Source organism: Micropterus dolomieu, unplaced genomic scaffold (genome assembly GCF_021292245.1).
Source record: "Micropterus dolomieu isolate WLL.071019.BEF.003 ecotype Adirondacks unplaced genomic scaffold, ASM2129224v1 contig_574, whole genome shotgun sequence".
In the NCBI taxonomy this organism is placed as follows: Eukaryota; Metazoa; Chordata; class Actinopteri; order Centrarchiformes; family Centrarchidae; genus Micropterus; species Micropterus dolomieu.
This window is the reverse complement of record NW_025729564.1, coordinates 1-20,039: the sequence shown is the minus strand read 5'-3', so window position 1 is coordinate 20,039 and position 20,039 is coordinate 1. Positions and strand designations below refer to the sequence as shown.

Below are 20,039 nucleotides of genomic sequence, written 5' to 3'. Positions count from 1 at the left end.
AGACCAGCACACTGAGATGAAGCTAAAAGGTCATCAAAACAGGCAAACTCTAAACAAAAGGCATTGGTTGGCCTACCAGCTGGGATTACTGACTACCATCACAACATTTCAGAAAAAGATAGCAACTAGTCCTGTGTATCTAGTATGTCAATCCACTCTACTGACCCCTCCCTCCCCTCTGACCCCTCCTCTAGGCAGTAGGTGACTGAGATGGGCGTTCGTCTAGGCTGCTTGAGCGACTCCCCGTGGTGGCCGCCGCCGCTGCTGCTGCTCCTGCTGCTGTTCTGCACTGTCCCCTGCTGTTCAGGAAGGCCATTTGGGATTCCCATGCCTTCTGTGAATGTGGCGGTGGTGTTCAGCGGTTCGGCCTACCAGGCAGAGATTAAGGGGCGGTTAAGCCGGGAAAACTTCATGGACCTGCCTCTTGAAGTGAACCCCATCACTGTGCTGGTCAACAACACCAACCCACGGGCACTGCTCACTCGCATCTGTGATACCCTCTCCACCAACCGCGTCCATGGCGTGGTGTTTGAGGACAACGTTGGCTCGGAGGCCGTGGCACAGATCTTGGACTTCATTTCCACTCAGACAGCTGTGCCCATTGTGGGAATCAGTGGAGGCTCTGCTGTCGTCCTGCCATACAAGGTCAGTGTGGGAGGTCTGGTCAGGGACAGGGAGAGGGCCAGTAAAGAGTTGGCTAGGGCTTTAGCTACTGCCACTACTTATGGGACCACTGCTGTAGAATATAATTGGAAACTGATCACACTATAGCAATTTAATTCACGCTCTAGGTCTAAATAAAAAAATTTAACACAGTGAGTCAAAGAGAGAGAGTTCAGTTCAGAGACACAGTCTGGGTAATCAAGGCCACTTGGGAGCCTGACTGAATGGTCAAGTCATTTCTTACTGATATTCACATTCAGCAACTCACAGTTCAAAGTCATAAACACAAGAAATGACAAGATGAATACAGATTATCAGCCGTTAAATAGCAGCAGTAGAGATGCCACCAGCTACAGTCCACCTTTGCGTCCTAAATAACATGTAATTTTCCTAATGTTATAGGCTAAATGACAGAGTCTCCAATTCATACGCTAAAAGGGGCAAGCAGATGGCTTTTCATCATTTCCCACCATCATCCTTGTTTGTAACTGCTTTAGGATACACAGGCAGGTGTGGAACAACAGAGGCAGGTTATCAGTCTGAGAGCATTAGGGAAAACCTGCGAGCATAGTTTCATTTATACAGAAACACAAAGACATCACACATCCATGATGAAGCAGGTCCTGGTCTGTCTTAAACAGCTGGATGTAGCTTCAAAGGTTAAGGCTAGGCAACGAACACCCGCTACTACTATTTTGCAGTGGTGCAAGAAGAGTTGAGATCTTTTACTTAAGTAAAAGCAGTCATTTAACACAGTGTAAAACACTCCACTACAAGTAAAAGCATTCAAAGTCAAGTTTGTACAACTGTGCTACTTGAGTATCAAAAGTATAAAGTACTCATTGTGCAGAACAGAATAAATTAAAGCAGCAAGCAGTGTTGGGCGGGCCCTTGCACGTGTAGCGCGTTGAGTTGTGAGGCAGCTGCCTGCGTGGCTGTTAATTGCCACGGAGGCTGCTTCATTAAAGGTCACTTCCTGTTGCCATCAAGTGGCGCTATGACTATGGGTAAATGTTGTCTCGTACATGTCTTGTACATTTAAAGCAGTGTTTTAAAGTAGTGTGGAAAGTCCGTTTTTATCTCTGGTCCCATTCCCACAGTTGGTTGCGGTGCTGGCCGCTTCAGTAGACTCCTTGGCCTCCACGACTGGCTCCAGTCCGCCTGCAGGGCTCATGATGTGTGTTATGTCGATAACTTTAATATTTTCTGACAAAGAATGTCTCTTTTTAAGACAGATGGACTTCACCCAAACAAACGGGGCTCAGAAATGTTAGCTGCTCACATACAGCATGTGGTGCGGTCCTCCCCTCAGGACTAAGGCCTATGTGAATGAGTAATCATTCATGCAGCACACCTGAACACACCACCGGTCAATGAACAGAATTCTGCCTCACTGCCACAAACAACTTTCTCCACCTGCTGGCATGTAAAGCCGTCTGCTCCCAGCACTGTTCCAAAGACTTGACTATTCCTGTCATCATCACGCATAGACCAGTAAACCGAAATGTGCACATCCCACACAGAAATAACAACTGCACCAACTCCAGCACCCAAAACAAACTCATTTAAAATGGCTCTCTTCAATGTGAGATCACAGTCAAGTGAATGATCTGAAATGATTTTATCTTGTCTGCAAATCTAGATTTTATGTTTTTAACTGAATCCTGGTTGCAAATGAATGACTATAGCCAGCTAGCTGGCTGTGTCCGCCTCAATATGATTGTTTTAGTCAACCGAGGGTCAGTGGTCGTGGTGGTGGGCTAGTGAGCGTGTATAGGAAATATTTAAAATGTCATCAAGTACGCTGTGATGAATTTAACTCCTCTGAAGTTCTCACTCTTAAAGTTGGAGGGCTGCAACCTATCATATTTATTATAATTTATCCAAAACCACCTGGAGGATTTTTAACAGAACTTCCTGAATTTTTATCTACTCTGGTTTTAAATTATGACAGAATTGTTCTTTGTGGCGATTTTAATATTCATGTTGATGACCCCAACAATGTTAATGCAACTGACTTTTTAAATATGGCCAATTATTTTAACTTCAAACAACATGTCAAAGGGCAAACCCATAATACACATGGTATTATTGTCTTTACACTTGTTAAAGCACTTTGTAACTTGTTTTTGAAAAGTGCTCTACAAATAAAGATTATTATAACCGTGGTCATACACTGGACTTTTTACCCTGGGTGTCAGCATTTCCTCTGTGGACATGACCATATCCGACCACAGATATATTGTTTTTAGCTGCGATTCACCTGTTACTCATGCCACCTCACCAAGCACTTCCTGTTCTCGCATCCTTAATAAACAAAGTGTTTCAAAGTTTTGCACATTCTTTCAGAGCCAAAGCCAACACCTGTCTGATTCCAACACCAACAATGTGGTTGATCACTTCAATCATATCTGCTTGCCGTCACTAAATATTACTGCTCCTCTAAAGGTTAGGCCTACGTCTAAAGCTAGTAAGCAACCCTGGATAAATGACAGCATTCTGGTTTAGATCCCTCACTCCCACAAAATTTTAGACCAATTTCAAAACTGCCTTTTATTGCAAAGCTTTTAGAAAGAATTGTGTCCAAACAGCTGCTCACTGTACTGGAAAATAACAAATTATTTGAAAAGTTTCAGTCTGGTTTCAGGAAGTACCAGAGCACTGAGACTGCCCTGCTTAAAGTCATGTGCTCAGTCCTGGTACTCCTGGACCTTAGCGCTGCTTTTGACACCATTGATCACAACATCATGTTAGACAGACTGAGGCACTGGGTGGGGATCTCTGGTACTGCCCTAGAATGGTTTTCATCCTACCTGTCAAATAGGAAGTTTTGCGTGTCTGTAAACAACTATGTCTCTTCGTTCTGTCCAGTTAAATATGGTGTGCCTCGGGGGTCGGTCTTAGGACCCATTTTGATTTCCTTGTATCTGCTTCCCCTTGGACATATTATTCATAAACACGGTATTTCTTTTCATATTTGACACACAAATGTACTTGCCCGTCAGATCCACAGACCCTGGAATGTTGAGTTCACTTAACAACTGCCTTTGTGAAGTTAAAAAATGGATGTCAAATAATTTCCTCCAGCTGAACTCAGACAAAACAGAAATCCTGGTCATTGGGTCCCAGCAGATGGCAAATCAAATACTGCCATCTGCTGGTTCCCTAGTAAATCACATTAAGCCTGTGGCAAAGAACCTAGGTGTCTGGTTTGATAGTAATTTAAATTTCAAGCAGCACACCACAAAGCTTGTTCAATCATGTTTTTATCAACTTAGAAATATAGCAAAAATTCGATCTATGTTAACTTTGAAGGACACCGAGACCATTTTACACGCCTTCATCTCATCACGCCTGGATTATTGCAACAGCCTTTTCACCTGTTTAACCCAAAAATCTATTGATCGACTCCAGACTGTCCAGAACTCAGATGCCAGGCTTTTAACCAGAACAAAGAAATATGACCACATTACTCCTATTTTAGCTTCATTACACTGGCTCCCAGTATGTTTTAGAATTGACTTTAAAATTCTATTGATCACTTTTAAAGCTCTTCATGGCCTCTCGCCTTGTTATATTTCTGACCTTTTAGTCCCATACACACCAGCACGTACCTTGAGATCCTCAGGCAGAGGTCTGTTGTCTGTACCAGAGTCTCGACTGAAAACTAAAGGGGACAGAGCGTTTGCTGTCAGGGCCCCGAGGCTCTGGAAAAGCGTGGAATTTTGCCGCCACGCCACTGCCACGTTGTTAACTGCAAACTCACAATTTTTACAACATGGTTTCATCAATGTGTTAAGGGTTTTCTGGGACAGTTTTGAAGTTGATATGGCCAACCTGCTAGGAGTAGTCCATCATAGTGTAAAATATGTCATTTCCTGTTGACAGCAGGTGGCGCTATGACTTTGAGTGAATAATAGCATATGGATGTGTACAGGGTGGGACTGTTATCATACATGTCAAATTTGGTGCAGATGTGAGCATGTACACTGAAGTTACAAGAACTTCCTGTTTCATGGAGAATCATCGATTTTTGACAGCACGCCACGGGCAAACTGGTCGACCGGTAATAACCGTTTGTATAACTTTTAATCATCAGTGGGTTTAGACTGGGTTATTGTACGTCTGGACGTGATACATATACCACAGAAATTTCATACACGTAGTTGAAACTTTGGCCGGGGGCTGCTCTGTAGGGGGCGCTAGTGAGCCATTTTGCCAGGCCCATGCGCGAAACCCATAAAATACAATATTTTTCCTGAATTTTCCTGAGTTCCTGAATTATGTGCAAAGTTTGGTGAGTTTTCGAGCATGTTTAGGCCCCCAAAACTGAGATTACTTTGCGAAAGGAAGGAAGGAAGAAAGAAAAAGCAATTCCTTCAGTTCCAATAAGGACCTCACACGTTTCGTGCTCAGGCCCTAAATATTGTCATACATTATATTACTGTAAAATCACAGTTGCATTTAAGCAGTATTTTAATGTAATGCTGGTCAAGGTGGAGCTAATTTAATTTCAGTTTAATACTTGAGTAAAAGCTACTTTCCACCACTGTATCAGCACCACAAAACCAGACGTTTTCCTCTCATCTATATTAAAGCTACATTGTAGGTCATAACACATTTTTTGATAAGTATGTTCTATAGATCATCTTGCAGACTATGATATAATTCACCAGGGTTGTCATAGAGTGACCCACCATAACAGCAAATTGAGGCGATTCCACTTTGATTTTCAGATCTCATTTTCGGCCGTTTGTTGTCAGGCGTCAGGTACTACATACTTTGACTTAAGTAAGATAGATGGTTTGGTCATCAATTCAAACAGTCTGCAGCAAGTCTGCGGTAATTACAACAAAAATGAAATTATTTTAAATCACAATTCCACTCAATGTGCACATTTATTTTCCTAGAAGTCACACAGAAGCCCACACGTACAGTAATTTGAGAACTAATTACATCAGCCATAATTAGCATAAGATAGATGAACAGTCACAATCTGTCATTTTAAAATGACTTAATGATTAATAAATATCTGAAATACCAATTAGCTCAGGCAGGCATTAGAGTTGCAAGTTCAAGAAGCAAGAAATTAATAAGGGAACTCTGTCAAGGTCATAAAACATGAATCCCTATATATAATTTGTGGGGTCCAAAGACTGTGCTGAACCCTTTATCATTACTGTGTTAGTAGTACAGTATGCAGCCCTAACTCTCAGGTGAGGTAAAAGCTTGAGGTGCTTGAAACACATACAAGCTATTAAAGTGCTTTTAAAGCTGGAAGGTTTAGCAGTAATGATCCATATATAGGAGCATCATCACCCACCACAAGAGGCTCAGCCACAGAGACAAACTATAATCCTTTTAGAATGGCTTTCTTCTGGTGACATTTTAGCGCCTCCTGCAGAAGACGACATAGAGCTCCGTATCACAAAACAACATCACATGTTGAAAACTTTAGTTAAGATTAATTGATAGTCTTTAAAGATTTAGGGAAAAGTAAACTTTTCACATTTTCACATTAGAAATAATGATTTATTAAATGCTATGTGTTGCTCTTTGAAGAAATTACACAAACAGAAAAGCGGATTAAAAGTTGTATATTCAAAAGGATGAAATTAGATTTTGTATTTGTAATAATATTATGTAGAAACATATGTGTGTGTGTGTGTGTGTGTGTGTGTGTGTGTGTGTGTGTGTGTGTGTGTGTGTGTGTGTGTATGCCCATAGAAAATTCCAGTACACCATCCATATTAAATATAACAAAATGGTTTAATTTAAACCATCTGGAAATTATTTCTAATTCATTTAGTGCAGAAACTGTATTCAAGTGTAAAAACATTTTTTATGTAAAAGAAACATGGATGACAATGCAGAAGATAAGGAAGAGAAGGGGTCCAAGAATAGACCCCCTGTGGGTCACCACAAGAAACTCACTTCATATCAGATGTCCACCCACTTACAATTACAAAGTGTCTGATGTTTAATTTAATTAGATAGCCACAGAAAAATTTATAAGCAAGACATTGTGATCAACAGGGCTTATTAAAACTAGACCACAAACATTCAGTATCGACCACCTCATTAACAGCCATACACGTGAACAGATATTTTATCTAAATCTAGTGTGCACGTAAAAAAGAAGCTCTGCTACTGAAAATGCCTATAAATTAAAATCCTTTCAAATATTTCTGAAAAACATAGAAGGACAGAGATTGGCCTATATATACAAAATAATTTGGTCTTCAAATTTAAAGATGGTGACAATGTTTGCATTATTTTTAGATCAGTGGGAAACATTTTAGTTCGAAATAATTTGCTGAATACATATTTAAGAGTTTTGACAACTGAATGACTTTGGTGACCAACATAAGCGTAACTTCATCATGACCTGCTGCTGAGTTTTTGTTTTGTTTTTTTTATCTATAGTACCAATAAACTCGAACTCTGAAGAGGATCAAATTCTTTTCAAATAATCAACTGCTGAATACTTGAAGCTATGTATATTTGATTAGAACATATGTCTAATTATCTTTTAGACAATGATTTTGAGTCTTGCGGCATTTTCTATTTTGTGAGAAACAAAGAGACACAAGTTAGACAATTTCCTTAATTATTTCATATGGGATTGTAAACAGCTCCCCTGTCATCTGTATCCATTTCAGAAAACATTTTGGGTGATCTTGCCATCAGCATGGCTTCTCGGGGTAATAAAAGAGATGCCGCTCAGCAGTTAATTCCTCCTGCTGCTCATTAGCACTACTCTTACTTGAGGACAATAAAAGCAACTCATAATAAATTACCAAATAAACACGTGTACTAGGAAATAAGCGTAATGACAAACGCAGACAGCCGTTAAAATGAATGACATCAGTAATTAGCCAGTGAAAGAAGCTGAGACATTAATATATACTGTGCGGTGAATGCATTAAAAAGGGCCTTACAGAACAGTAAGTGCATGCATTATTAATACGGACGTCCCAGTTTGATACCATTCATACTCTTCTACTACCCACTGAGATACCAGGCCTCTGATTGACACACACACCTCCCTGCCTCATCTGATAATAGCTTTTTTAAACAAATGACAATATCTTATGGTCTTGTGGCCCCCATGCAGGCAACGCTCCATATGTGGTTTTGCGTGTTTTGGCCTTTTACCTACAAATCTCTTAGATTGTTGATACTTATTTTTCTGTCATCAGGACAGCCACTGGTTCCTGTTCTGTTGTGCGTTATGAAAACAAAATTGCAAAAGCGGAAGATATGTTTAAGAGGGGTGTTGCTTGGTTGGTTGGTTATGGTGGATAAAGGTTATTTTACTGTAATACAGTCGGTCTGTTTTGAGAGCTCCTATTTGCTGGAATGTCTTTAGTTTATGGTGGGAAGCTTTTACAGATGGCTTCTAAACATTGTTGCATTCACAAGCTACAGTAAAATCAAAGCCAGACAAAAAATAAGCAAACACGCATAATGCGCAAAAGCATCATCTTATTTTGGCCGTTTCTTGGATGGAAGCAAAATTCTCTCGAGCAAATTCCCTGCAAATACTTTGACACCCTATGGAAGGAAGAAATACAAGCAGTTGTAGCTGTAGCTCAGTTGGTTAAAACGTGCAGTCTCCAGCCTCTCCTGAACACATGTCGAAATGTCCTTGAGTAAAATACTGAACACCCAAATTGCCCAAATTGTCTGTTTGGAAATATGTCTGCCAAATGAATGTAATACTATAAGAGTAATCTTATGTACAAATTTAAAGGGTATGTTTTAGAAAATGGTCAGTAGAAGCGTAGCTTAAGTTTATAACATTTCTATTCAATGGGATAAAATATACGTTAAAAGTTAAAAGATTACCCTGACTTTAAAGTCTGATTAAAATATGCTGGTAGTATACAAATGAAAAAATAAAGCTTTAGGACAATTGATACAGTACTGGATATACTGTAGATATATACTATGTAAAAGTTGGTTGATTTTGTTGTTGTTGGTTTTTGGTGACATGCTGCTTTAGTTCAGAAAGTTCTGCCAATAGCAGGCTATGGGAAAGTAGAAAGAGGGGTCTGTCAGCATGTCTGCCTAACATCCAAGGGACCACTATAGATTTCATCACGCCACGAGAGCAGTGGCTTTTTACCTATGGGATAAGTCTGTCCAGAGTGATTATAGTGTAGCATATCGGAATATAGATGACAGATGGAAAAGAATAGACTACCAAGTACTGATGCACAGTACCATTACAGTCACTGTTTCAAAATGAGATTTAAACTTTAAAAACAATTTAATCTAATGGTTGAACTGACAGCAAAATGACGTGTCTTCATTGACTTTGCTCAATGTATATGGAACACCAGTAGTCACCTATTTAATATTTATTAATATTCAAGTACTGTAAATGTGCACATGCCAGCTATGAACCAGATACACAGAAATTATTTCGTTAGTCTTCTCAACAATCAGGGACGCCGCCCGTCGATTGATTTATGGGACGCTGTCAAAGGTAGTCAACAAGGCAATGAAGCTCATTCATTTTTCATACGTATCACTGAAACCCGAGAGTCTGATCTTTCTGAAAGTGACAGCATAAAATTAGGTGATAAACTGATTCCTGTCCCCAGGACATTTAGTTTGTTGATTGGCAACATCTGAGCAGACACACCATTATCCTCTTCATTTCCTATCCAAATGAAAAAAGGAAATATAATGACAGTTTAGCCAGTGAGCGAACACATGGAGAGCCTAGAAGTATTCAAAGTTCACTCCAGTAAGAATATTGCTTATTTATGCATCTATAGAGTTAAAACTTGTTCAAGCTAGCAGCCATGTGTCAATTTCAGATGGACAAGAAATCAAAGCTACATACTTAACTATTGCAAGCAGATCAATCAGTTCCCACAGGCCTGCTCAGTGTGCAAGCAGTGGATAAATCCATAGCCGTAACCATTAAACAAATTACTGAAATGTTTGTGAAGAAAACTAGAAAGAAAACTGGACCTGTGCCTGGTTTAAAAGCTAAAATGTGGTTGCATCGTTCCACAACAGCCCAGAGCTCCAACAAGTCCAGCTTAATCGATAAAATAGGTCATTTGTCATTGCTTTCCAAACAACCCATGATACAACAATGACTCATATGAGTGGTTTCTAATCTGCCATCTCTGGTTAACCATTTGGCTAGGTTTATACATATAAAACTATGTGGGTAAGATTGTGTTTATATTACAGAAGCGTGAGATGCTTGAAATGCCATTTCTGGTGACACCAGACTATACCATTAGGGTGATTGTAAAGCATCTCAGCTAGACAAATGGGTGTAGTTTTAACTGAAAATCCTTTCCAGTGTAGCTTTGATTACAGTCCTTTTGTTGTAGTGTCTTTGGAAAAAGCTGCGATTAATCTCTGAACAAATAAAGCCATCCGGTGATGTCCTTCAGAAGTAATTGCGCACTCAAGGTGGTTGCTGTAGCCTTCTAATTCAACTGTTTCTCTCATTATGCATTTAGTTCAATATCCTGACCTAAAATCCAAAGCATCCTTTGAAGCATTCATTGTGCAGTCTGACAGATCACATCCTCCGAGCCACAGCGCTGTAAGTGGACAAAATGTAAGTCAGACACGAGCAAAACCTTGATTGTCTTTGCAGGAACATGAGCCTGAGGCTTTTCTCAGAAGTAGAGCAGTTATTTTTTTCTCTGTCTGCCTTCGCTTCATCCTGAAATCACTTGTCTCTACATCCACCACGCGCTACATTGGAAAAACCACTGGCACAGTTACAGTGCCACCTGTCTAGACAGACAGAGCAGTTAGGGCAGTATTAACTTTCCTTTCAAAATGTATTTGTTGTTGTAGATTAGTTGTATATAAACATAATATCTAGGATGCAGAGTTGCATGGGGACTACAGGTCTGAATCTCCCTTATCCAGTTCAATATTGAAGGATGAAAAGACTAACATTTTGTAAAAGATAAACCAAAGGTTATGTACTGTATATAAAGAATCATGAGAAATATATGTTGCGCTTAATATTTTTAATGTCAAATGCAGAAAGAACTTCCATGCTCATTTGCATATTGTTTCAACCTTGCTAAACGCCACCTATACAGTATCATAATCTTTTTTAATGTTTTAAGTGGAAAATGGCCAGGGAGTTATGTGCCTGTTCCTAGTAGCCGTGCAGGATTTCTGTGACGTCAGCAGCACAGGAAGCTGGTGCCAGGGCATGTCCTGCTGCGTGGCGGAGGCAGACATATGTCGCAGCAAAGAGCTGTGGCCAGAAGTCACTCTTCATAGAAGAACAGAGAGAGGGGGATGGCTGCAGTTCAGTCATGTGACAAGGGAAAACATGCACCACTTTGTGTGTCATATGTTCAGTGGTGATTTCAATAACTGCCACAACACATTTACCACAATACATCATTTCATTTATTTATATTATATATATATATAAACAGCTGTGGTTTAGACATAATTACTGCTCCAAGCATCTTATATGAATCTTGTTGTTACAAATCACTAGACATTACAAGATTTGAGCACTATACACTTGACAAAACGCTACAGGGTTAAAGTTGACTATACAGATTAACGCAGCGTTTCTGCATCTGTGTTTGTAAACAGATATGAGTTCTGTATATTTTACCCGTGTGAATGTAATCTCAGCCTTGAGAAGCTAAGCTTTCCACTCAATGGCTGTAATCTTCTTTGGGACTGTAGACTATTACTGTGAGCTTCTGTGGACAACACTATGGAAGTACAGCTTACTGACAGAGTCATGGCTGACACACATTTACAAACAACCAGGTTATAGTCCAACATACATTATCCATACTGGGCAATATGCTCATATGTATCATGAGAGTCCATTTGCTTATGACGTGGCATTTCTAACCTAACCAGAAAACACATTCTTGAATTCAGTCAAATGAGCTTCAAATATTTGCAAACACTGGTGACTGCACATTTAGTGTGGACAGAACAGAAGGCACATTTACATTTAGCTGACTTAGTGGGGACATAATCTAAAGCTAGAGTATATCAGTCTGTCAGAAGCATTTTTTGTTATATTTGTTGAAATTTTCTTCACATCTTGACAGCAATGAATAAATCAAATGTTTTGATTGGCTGTCGCAGGACTGTAATAAGCTGGCCTATCTGCCTGTGTACCTACCAACCTGCACACACTCGCCCGTGCACTCACTGCACATGAAGTTGTGTTTTGTCTCTCTTCCTCGTTTGACACACACACACACACACACACACACACACACGCTGAAGCGCACTGACGCCCCCGATCTTAAGGGTTAGGGTTAAAACTTTGGATTTATTCACGCTCTTTAAAAAGATTTGTTGAAAGTTTCTTTCTTTTCACATTTTTATTTACAGCATTATATGTTGACATTTGTATCATAATAGGCTGCATATTAACTTATTGGGAGAAAGTAGTTCTATGTAAAATTAGAGCTTGAGCTCCCCCACATAGCCAAAACAGTATCATCCTACTTTCATAACGGCAGTGCAAAGATTCGACTGTGAGATTGATAGTCGAATCAGGCTCCGCCTATCGAAGCATCGAATCTTTGACTATTTGGGGTCAGCCCTAGTACAATTTATCATGTTGAGACTACAAAGACAAAAGACACAGAGTTCTTGGAGAGACATCATGGAAGAAGTGGGATGCAGCCAGGAGGAGGCTATGGCGGCAGGCTTTTCTCCCAGCCTTTGTGTGGCTGTGTGGAATGGGTATAAATCTTACCGTCTTTAGATGTGGTCGTATAACACATCTTACGACTTGTTCATTCCAAACCTAATGAACTCTTTAGTCTGCATTTGGCTCCTAGAAAGATGAACACTGCTGGTGACAAATTCATATTCTATGTAACCCACTGTAATGTTTCATTTTATTCCCTACAACCATATGCTTTGGACAGTACTGTACATGCACTGCACACTGACAGGGCGGTCGTGACTTTGAGCTACAGCTGAGCCTGTGGTAATGCCCCAGGCTCATTTGGACTGCGTTATCAGCCTGCTCTATGCTAATTGAGCTGTTGAGATTGTAGTTTGCAGGGGGCTTTACCCTGACAGACCCTTGGGCTGGTATGCCATGTACAAGGCATACAGAAACACAAGTACAAACATAAACACACCTGCACATACACACACCGACACCTTAGTACCTGCTGGGGAACAAACTGATTGCGCACCGTTGGAGATGCTGGAATAGGTAGCACCACATACAATCACGCTGACATATTTGCTGTGGGACAGTGAGGGGAAGGAGAAAATTAGTAGATTTATACGATCGTCTCAAGCTCCTCCGTGACTAACCTGCATAAGATCCCTGCACCCGGTATGGATGCATGCAGCCAGCCGGCCTCCACTGCAGTCTAATCCATCTTAGTCCAAAGAAGTTGCCTTACATTGAGCTGAAACCAATTCCTAGTAAAGACGCTGATAACTGAATGTGATGTGAATGTGAATATTTATCATTAACATGTGAGACCAGGCATATTAAAGACAAGATATGAATTAAATATGAAAAGGAATAGCTGCCAACTAATGGATATTAATTCTGTTGCATGAAGATGTAGGAATTCACAAAGTGTGTGACAATTTCTCTTTCAATGAAAAACTATGCATGAAAGAACTTTTGTTATTTATAGCTACATCACTGTTTGGTGATAGAGGAAGTCAGAGCAAATAAGGGCATTGACAAGTGAAACAAGACAACAGAAAGAGAAATGTTTTCATGGGCATGAGCATGGTAGAGTCAGAGGCACAAAGTCAGTGGATTTAGCCGTGACGTCTGAAATCGTAGGACGCTCATACATCACAAGTCCGCTGAACTGCTTTCAAGGACAAGGAGACATGCCAAATAAGATCACAGGCCTGTTTGCAGTCTCAGGATACCTGACCCCTCCAATCCTCGGCTCTAAGGGCCCAGAACTCAGGACGGAGTGTTTTTTCCCCAGAGAGAGAGGGTCAAGAGGTGGCCACCTACCTATCAGCCTGAGGAGGCCAACAGCTTTTATAACAAGATCACACCAGAGTCAGATTACAGGCAGAAATGTTCTTTTTTAAAATCACTTTCAAATAAATTAGTTCATAAAAAACAGAATAATAAGAGAATAATAAACCCTATATATACACACACAAAATAATCTAATATATTTATGAACTCACTCATACTAATGTCTTGCTACTATCAATGATTCACAATTTAAAGTCTTTTAGAGTAATGTGAAACAGTAAAGATTAGGTAGAGTAACTCAAATCAAAAATCTTTGTTGAAACTAATGACTATATGTAGAGTAGCATCAGTCCATCAGTGTCACATTAATTATAATACCTTGGTATAATTAATGGGAGAGAGATCAAGGTTGGGACTAATGTCAAATGTCTCAATCTATTTCTGGCAGGATTGTTAGTAGTTGCTTTTATTTGAATACCTATTTCTAATAAGGATTTGTAAGTTTTAACTGATAGCTTTATTGAACGTTAATAAATAGTTTATTAATGGCTTGTATTAATAAAGATATACGGGTTTCTCACTGTCTAAATAAGCAGTGGGGTTTTACATCAAGTCTGCAGTTGATGAATAAGTTCCTAATTAATTGATTTTTGCCTGATGTTCTGCAGCTCTATATCTAATATTTGGGTACCAATTTCTGACAGGATACCCTTTAGGAAGGGTTTATAAGTTGTAACTAATGGCTTTAACTAATGCTTTACAGATCAGTCAAACGCCATTAATAAAACATTTGGGTTATCCTCCTCCATATCTGGAACAGAATCAATTTGAATTTGATTTAATAACAAAAAATTATGTACAGTGGCAGATGACCTACAAACCTTTGATGATAGCTTATTAAAAACTACTTCGTATAAATTATTATTCCTTTCATACAAAGGAATTTACTAATGTGATATTAAATAGAGCATCTCTGAGTCAATATCCCTATTGTGGAAGAAGGCAACATTGAAAATTATTTATAATAAATGTTCTATTGCTCATTCCAACAGAATCCCTCAAAGCTTTAGCTCAGAGCTGGAAAAGCAACTATTTCTTGTTTTGTGCTTTAGGAAAGTATGTCTTTGTGCAGGAAGGAATTCAGTGAATCCATTCCCACCAAGTGACAATGTCATGCTATTGGCACAATAAAGGGTACAGGTTTTCTTGTCTTTTCGTTTCAGTGGTGATTCATTGATTTAAAAGACCGCAATTTTAAAGGGCAAGTCAATACTAAATCACATGGAAGACAGCTGTTGCTAAGCCGTTTCCACCTTGGATCTTCCAGGCACAACCCCAATCAGTTTTGTCTTTTGACAAATGAAAAACTCTACAATTGAGTGCTTATTTTAAACACTACCTGAAGCTTTACTCCACCTGAAGAATAAAAGACTGTACGGCACTTTTCTAATGAAAATCTCAGGGGAAAAGTATCAAACACTGCACGATGCTAGAAAATATTGTTCCCTTCTGTGCAGTTCTTTTAATACAGTTAACAGAAAAGCAATCCTCATCCCGCTCTCAAGGTCACTGTATTTGCAGAAAGACGGATGAAACAGAGCAGGCGCTGGCCACAGTGATAGTGCTATCCCTCTGAATTTGCAAGTATGGATGACGGCCAGTGTTTGCACGGCAAAAGTAAGACATGTGAGTTTAAGTGATGAATGGGTCTGCAGGTCCTGGAAGAGCAAAACAAAGCAAAACCACTTAGCCCCTGTCAAAGCTGCAATATAGAACCTACTGGTTGAGCAACTCACTTGTGTGATTTGTCTGAATGTGTGTAACATCATCAGTATAAAGAGGTTCCTCCAGAGATAATACTGCACATTATATAGAGTGAATTAAGATGTGTTCATTTTGCTTGTTAGTCAGGAGCAAATAGTGTGCAGTGAGTTAACTAACCATAAAGGTCTTCATAGATTTTCCATCTCCTCATGATGATGCTACGTTTTCCTCTTCCTCCAGGGTGAAGGCTCCAACTTCCTCCAGCTTGGCGCCTCCATTGAGCAGCAGATCAACGGCATGTTCAAGGTGATGGAGGAGTATAACTGGGACAGCTTTGTGGTCATAACCAGCCTTTACCCGGGCTACGAAACCTACGTGGATTACATTAAGTCCTTCACAGACACCAGCTATTTTATATGGGATCTGCAGGACGTGTTGACGTTCGATATGTCCGCAGACGGCATGAACGACATCCGAGCAAGGAGACTTCTGCAGCAGGTCGACGCCCAGGTGCTTTTGGTCTACTGCTCTCATGAAGAGGCTCAGTACCTGTTCGCCATGGCATCTGAGTCCGGATTGTTGGGGCCAGGCTACATCTGGATTATTCCCAGCCTTGCAGTGGGGAACCCGGACATCCCCCCACCTGACAGCTTCCCTGTGGGGCTCATCAGCATCATCACAGACCGGTGGAGGATGAGCCTGAGGAAGAGGGTGCGGGACGGGGTGGCTATCGTAGTGAAAGGAGTGCAGAGCTTTCAGAAACAGAGAGGCTTCGTTCCTGAGGGCCAAAGTGATTGTCACAACCCCGTCAAGCCATCCTTTACTAATGACACTCTGTTCAGGTAACCAGAGAACAATTTCACACAAGCTTTAGAGAAACAGGCGTTTATTTCTAACAATCTTATATTAGATAAGATATATTTGTCATATTTCAGTAAGAAGCTTCTTGTTTTCTGATCTGTTCCCGATTTAGTTCGCCGTTGAAGCTGCTTGTTGTTTTACAATGCTGTTTAATTTACAATGTCAATTATTACAGTAGAAGTAATTCCAACCCCTCAAAGATTTTATTTTTTTTTTTTTTTAAGAGGCTGGCCTTGATTTGTTATGCTTGTCCTCCTCTTCCTACACTTCTGATATTTGAGACTTGGCCATAATTTAAATACTAATGGTACAATTTTTCTGTGGAATTCTTCCAAGCGTTTATATTTTGTAACTGATTTTCCTTGTTTGGTGGCAGGGTCGGACATTCGATTCCGATTCGATTCGTATTTATGCATGCATAGGCACATACAGGAGCACAGAGCGTGATGCACGCAAGCATGTTAAAAGAGAAAAAGTTTAGTGGCCTGTGATTGTTCTCTAGGCAAACACTGCACACACATTTAAAAAATGGCCACCAGGGCCACTGGAAGCCTAAAGCTCATAAATGACAAGAGTTACAGAGTGCAGGAATTCCCATGGAAACAACTTTGCAGTAGCTTACCGTTAATGGTGCCGATTATGAACATAAGATATGAACCCCTGTAGCTTTAGACTATCTCATTTGTACTTTATGGTGTCTCATTTGTTCTGTTTAAATGTGAACTAGACATGAAGTATACTTTAATTTTAAATTGAACCCCTGAGTATTATAAAAATGCACTCGATGTTACTGTAACTGTGTAAGAGGAGCCAAATCCAACAAAAGCACAAGCTTCAGGACTAACACGTTTGTAAATTTTTTTCTATGAAAAGCAAAGTCCTTTCACCTAAATGAAAAAATAGTTCTTAGGTAATTGCCTTCCAAAACAACTTAAATATTCATGCAAGTGTTTTCAGATCTGTCACTTCCGTGGTTAAGTTTGTGGTCAAGTATGAAAGAACTCAATGCTGACTGTTATTAGGCATGTCAAAGTCTGAAGCTTTGTGTGCCCACCTGTGCTCCAGAATCTCTTCTCTTGTCTTTGTAGAGAGACAGTCATTAGTTGCACAAACACCACAAGAGGTCACTTGTAAGAAAAACATAATCATAGATGGTTTTCAGTGTTTGAACAAACAACCAATAGTGTTGTTTTTTCTGCCGGAAAACAGTCTCTTATATTACATATTACTTGTATGACCTTATTTAGGACTTGCAGAATAATGTTGTCTGATGGTAAAGGATCACATTGGTAATAAATATTCTCTTTAATTTCTAAAATTTATCATAAAGATACAACAATAACGGTTCAGACTTCACGGCAAAAAGAGGTCAACAGTTGTTTATTGATTCATGATTTCCCGTCCATTTGGTGTTCCCTGCCCTGCTGCCATCTATCTCCTCAGCATTGAGTGCTCCCCTATATCTCTTGGAGATTGCAAGATAATTTAGTGGGGCGTGGGTGGTAAGAACGGATGAGGGTGTGGCTTCTCCTCATTTAAACCATGCCCAAAAGAGCAATCTGTGCCATGGAACACAGAAGCAAATCCTGTTTTCTTAGAAAAATGTTTTTATCAGCAAAGGGCAGAGCCAGAAAAAAAAAACTGCTCCAGCGTCTGGCTCATATCAGCCAAGGTCATTCAGGGAGATTGGGAGTGTGTTGTGTGTAAATGCGTGTGTGTGTTGTTGTAGATGGACACCAAGGGGCTGCTAAAAGGACACAGGCATCATCAGACACTTCTCTTGCATTATGAAACACCACTCTCTCCCTCTGATGTCAGAAGTAATTTTTCTTTCAGAGTCTTCCGAGCCGTAGGGGAGACAACTTTTACTTTTGTAAACCCAAACCGTTCATGAAAATTGGAAATGGTGAACATTATCTTAGGCTTTGATACTGTACAAACCCCTCCTTTTAGACTTTTTAAACCCAGCAGGCATGACTTGAGTAGCAGCATCTCTCAGGTTGGCGAGAGAGAACAAAGCACTTTCTATTAACTTCATAGTCAGCTATCTATTCTATTTCCAGCCAGATCAAACATTAAGGCCTCGGTTCTCAGATCTATCCTCACTTGATTGGAGTTTTTTTTGTTCAAACAAGCTTTTGATAATGAGTCAGATCACCTGTTAATGGGATTAGCGCAGATTACCAGATTAAATAGGCTTTTCACACAGACAAGCCTGAAGGCTTTTCTCCTCCCAGCAGGCTTTCATCACCTCTGCTGGAGTGACGAGTGAGGTGAGAGCGCAGCACCACAGGTCTAATATAACAGGATGTGAGTGATGAAACAATGGAATCAAAGCAGGCAGAAAACGGTTTTCTACACAGTACAGAAGCTGTCAGGACACATTGTGACTCTACTGTGTCACAAACATACTGAAGCAAGCAGCTGTGTTGTTCTGTTCGGTGACGAGGCATTTGTGACATTAAAACAATATTTTGTTGTGTTGGTTTTGCTGTGTTATCATTGTTACTATAATGGATCCTTTTGGGGACCATGAATGTGTTCAGCAAATTTAGTTGTTAAAATAGTTACTGATATCAGGAGTTCACCAAAATCAGTCGGATTAACCCTTTGGGGAGCATGAATGTTTGTACAAAATGTCAGCAATCCATCTAATAGTTGATACTTCAGTCTGGACCAAAGCAATGTATACTATACAGGTGCTGGTCATATAATTAGAATATCATCAAAAAATTATTTATTTCAGTAATTCCATTCAAAAAGTGAAACTTGTTTAATGTATATTATTCATTCCACACAGACTGATATATTTCAAGTGTTCATTCCTTTTCATTTTGATGATTATAACTGACAACTAATAAAAACTCCAAAATCAGTATCTCAGAAAATTAGAATACTGTTCAATATTGAAGACACCTGGTGCCACAGTCTAATCAGCTAATTAACTCAAAACACCTGCAAAGGCCTTTAAATGGTCTCTCAGTCTAGTTCTGTAGGCTACATAATCATGGGGAAGACTGCTGACTTGACAGCTGTCCAAAAGACGACCATTGACACCTTGCACAAGGAGGGCAAGAAACAAAAGGTCATTGCTAAAGAGGTTGGCTGTTCGCAGAGCTCTGTGTCCAAGCACATTAATAGAGAAGCGAAGGGAAGGAAAAGATGTGGTAGAAAAAAAGTGTACAAGCAATAGGGATAACTGCACCCTGGAGAGGATTGTGAAACAAAACCCATTCAAAAATGTGGGGGAGATTCACAAAGAGTGGACTGCAGCTGGAGTCAGTGCTTCAAGAACCACCACGCACAGACGTATGCAAGACATGGGTTTCAGCAGTCGCATTCCTTGTGTCAAGCCACTCTTGAACAAGACACAGTGTCAGAAGCGTCTCGCCTGGGCTAAAAACAAAAAGGACTGGACTGCTGCTGAGTGGTCCAAAGTTATGTTCTCTGATGAAAGTAAATTTTGCATTTCCTTTGGAAATCAAGGTCCCAGAGTCTGGAGGAAGAGAGGAGAGGCACCAAATCCACGTTGCTTGAAGTCCAGTGTAAAGTTTCCACAGTCAGTGATGGTTTGGGGTGCCATGTCATCTGCTGGTGTTGGTCCACTGTGTTTTCGGAGGTCCAAGGTCAACGCAGCCGTCTACCAGGAAGTTTTAGAGCACTTCATGCTTCCCGCTGCTGACCAACTTTATGGAGATGCAGATTTCATTTTCCAACAGGACTTGGCACCTGCACACAGTGCCAAAGCTACCAGTACCTGGTTTAAGGAACATGGTATCCCTGTTCTTAA

At 40.1% G+C, this 20,039-nt stretch overlaps 1 protein-coding gene across 1 annotated transcript; it reads left to right on the top strand.

The window, feature by feature from the left end:
* Nucleotides 1-210: 210 nt before the first annotated feature.
* Nucleotides 211-16,230, top strand: LOC123964108 (glutamate receptor ionotropic, NMDA 2C-like; the record flags this gene model as incomplete). Its single annotated transcript, XM_046041217.1, has 2 exons — nt 211-645; nt 15,629-16,230. Coding segments are annotated over exons 1-2 (1,037 nt in total), but the record flags the coding sequence as incomplete, so codon positions are not given.
* Nucleotides 16,231-20,039: the final 3,809 nt, after the last annotated feature.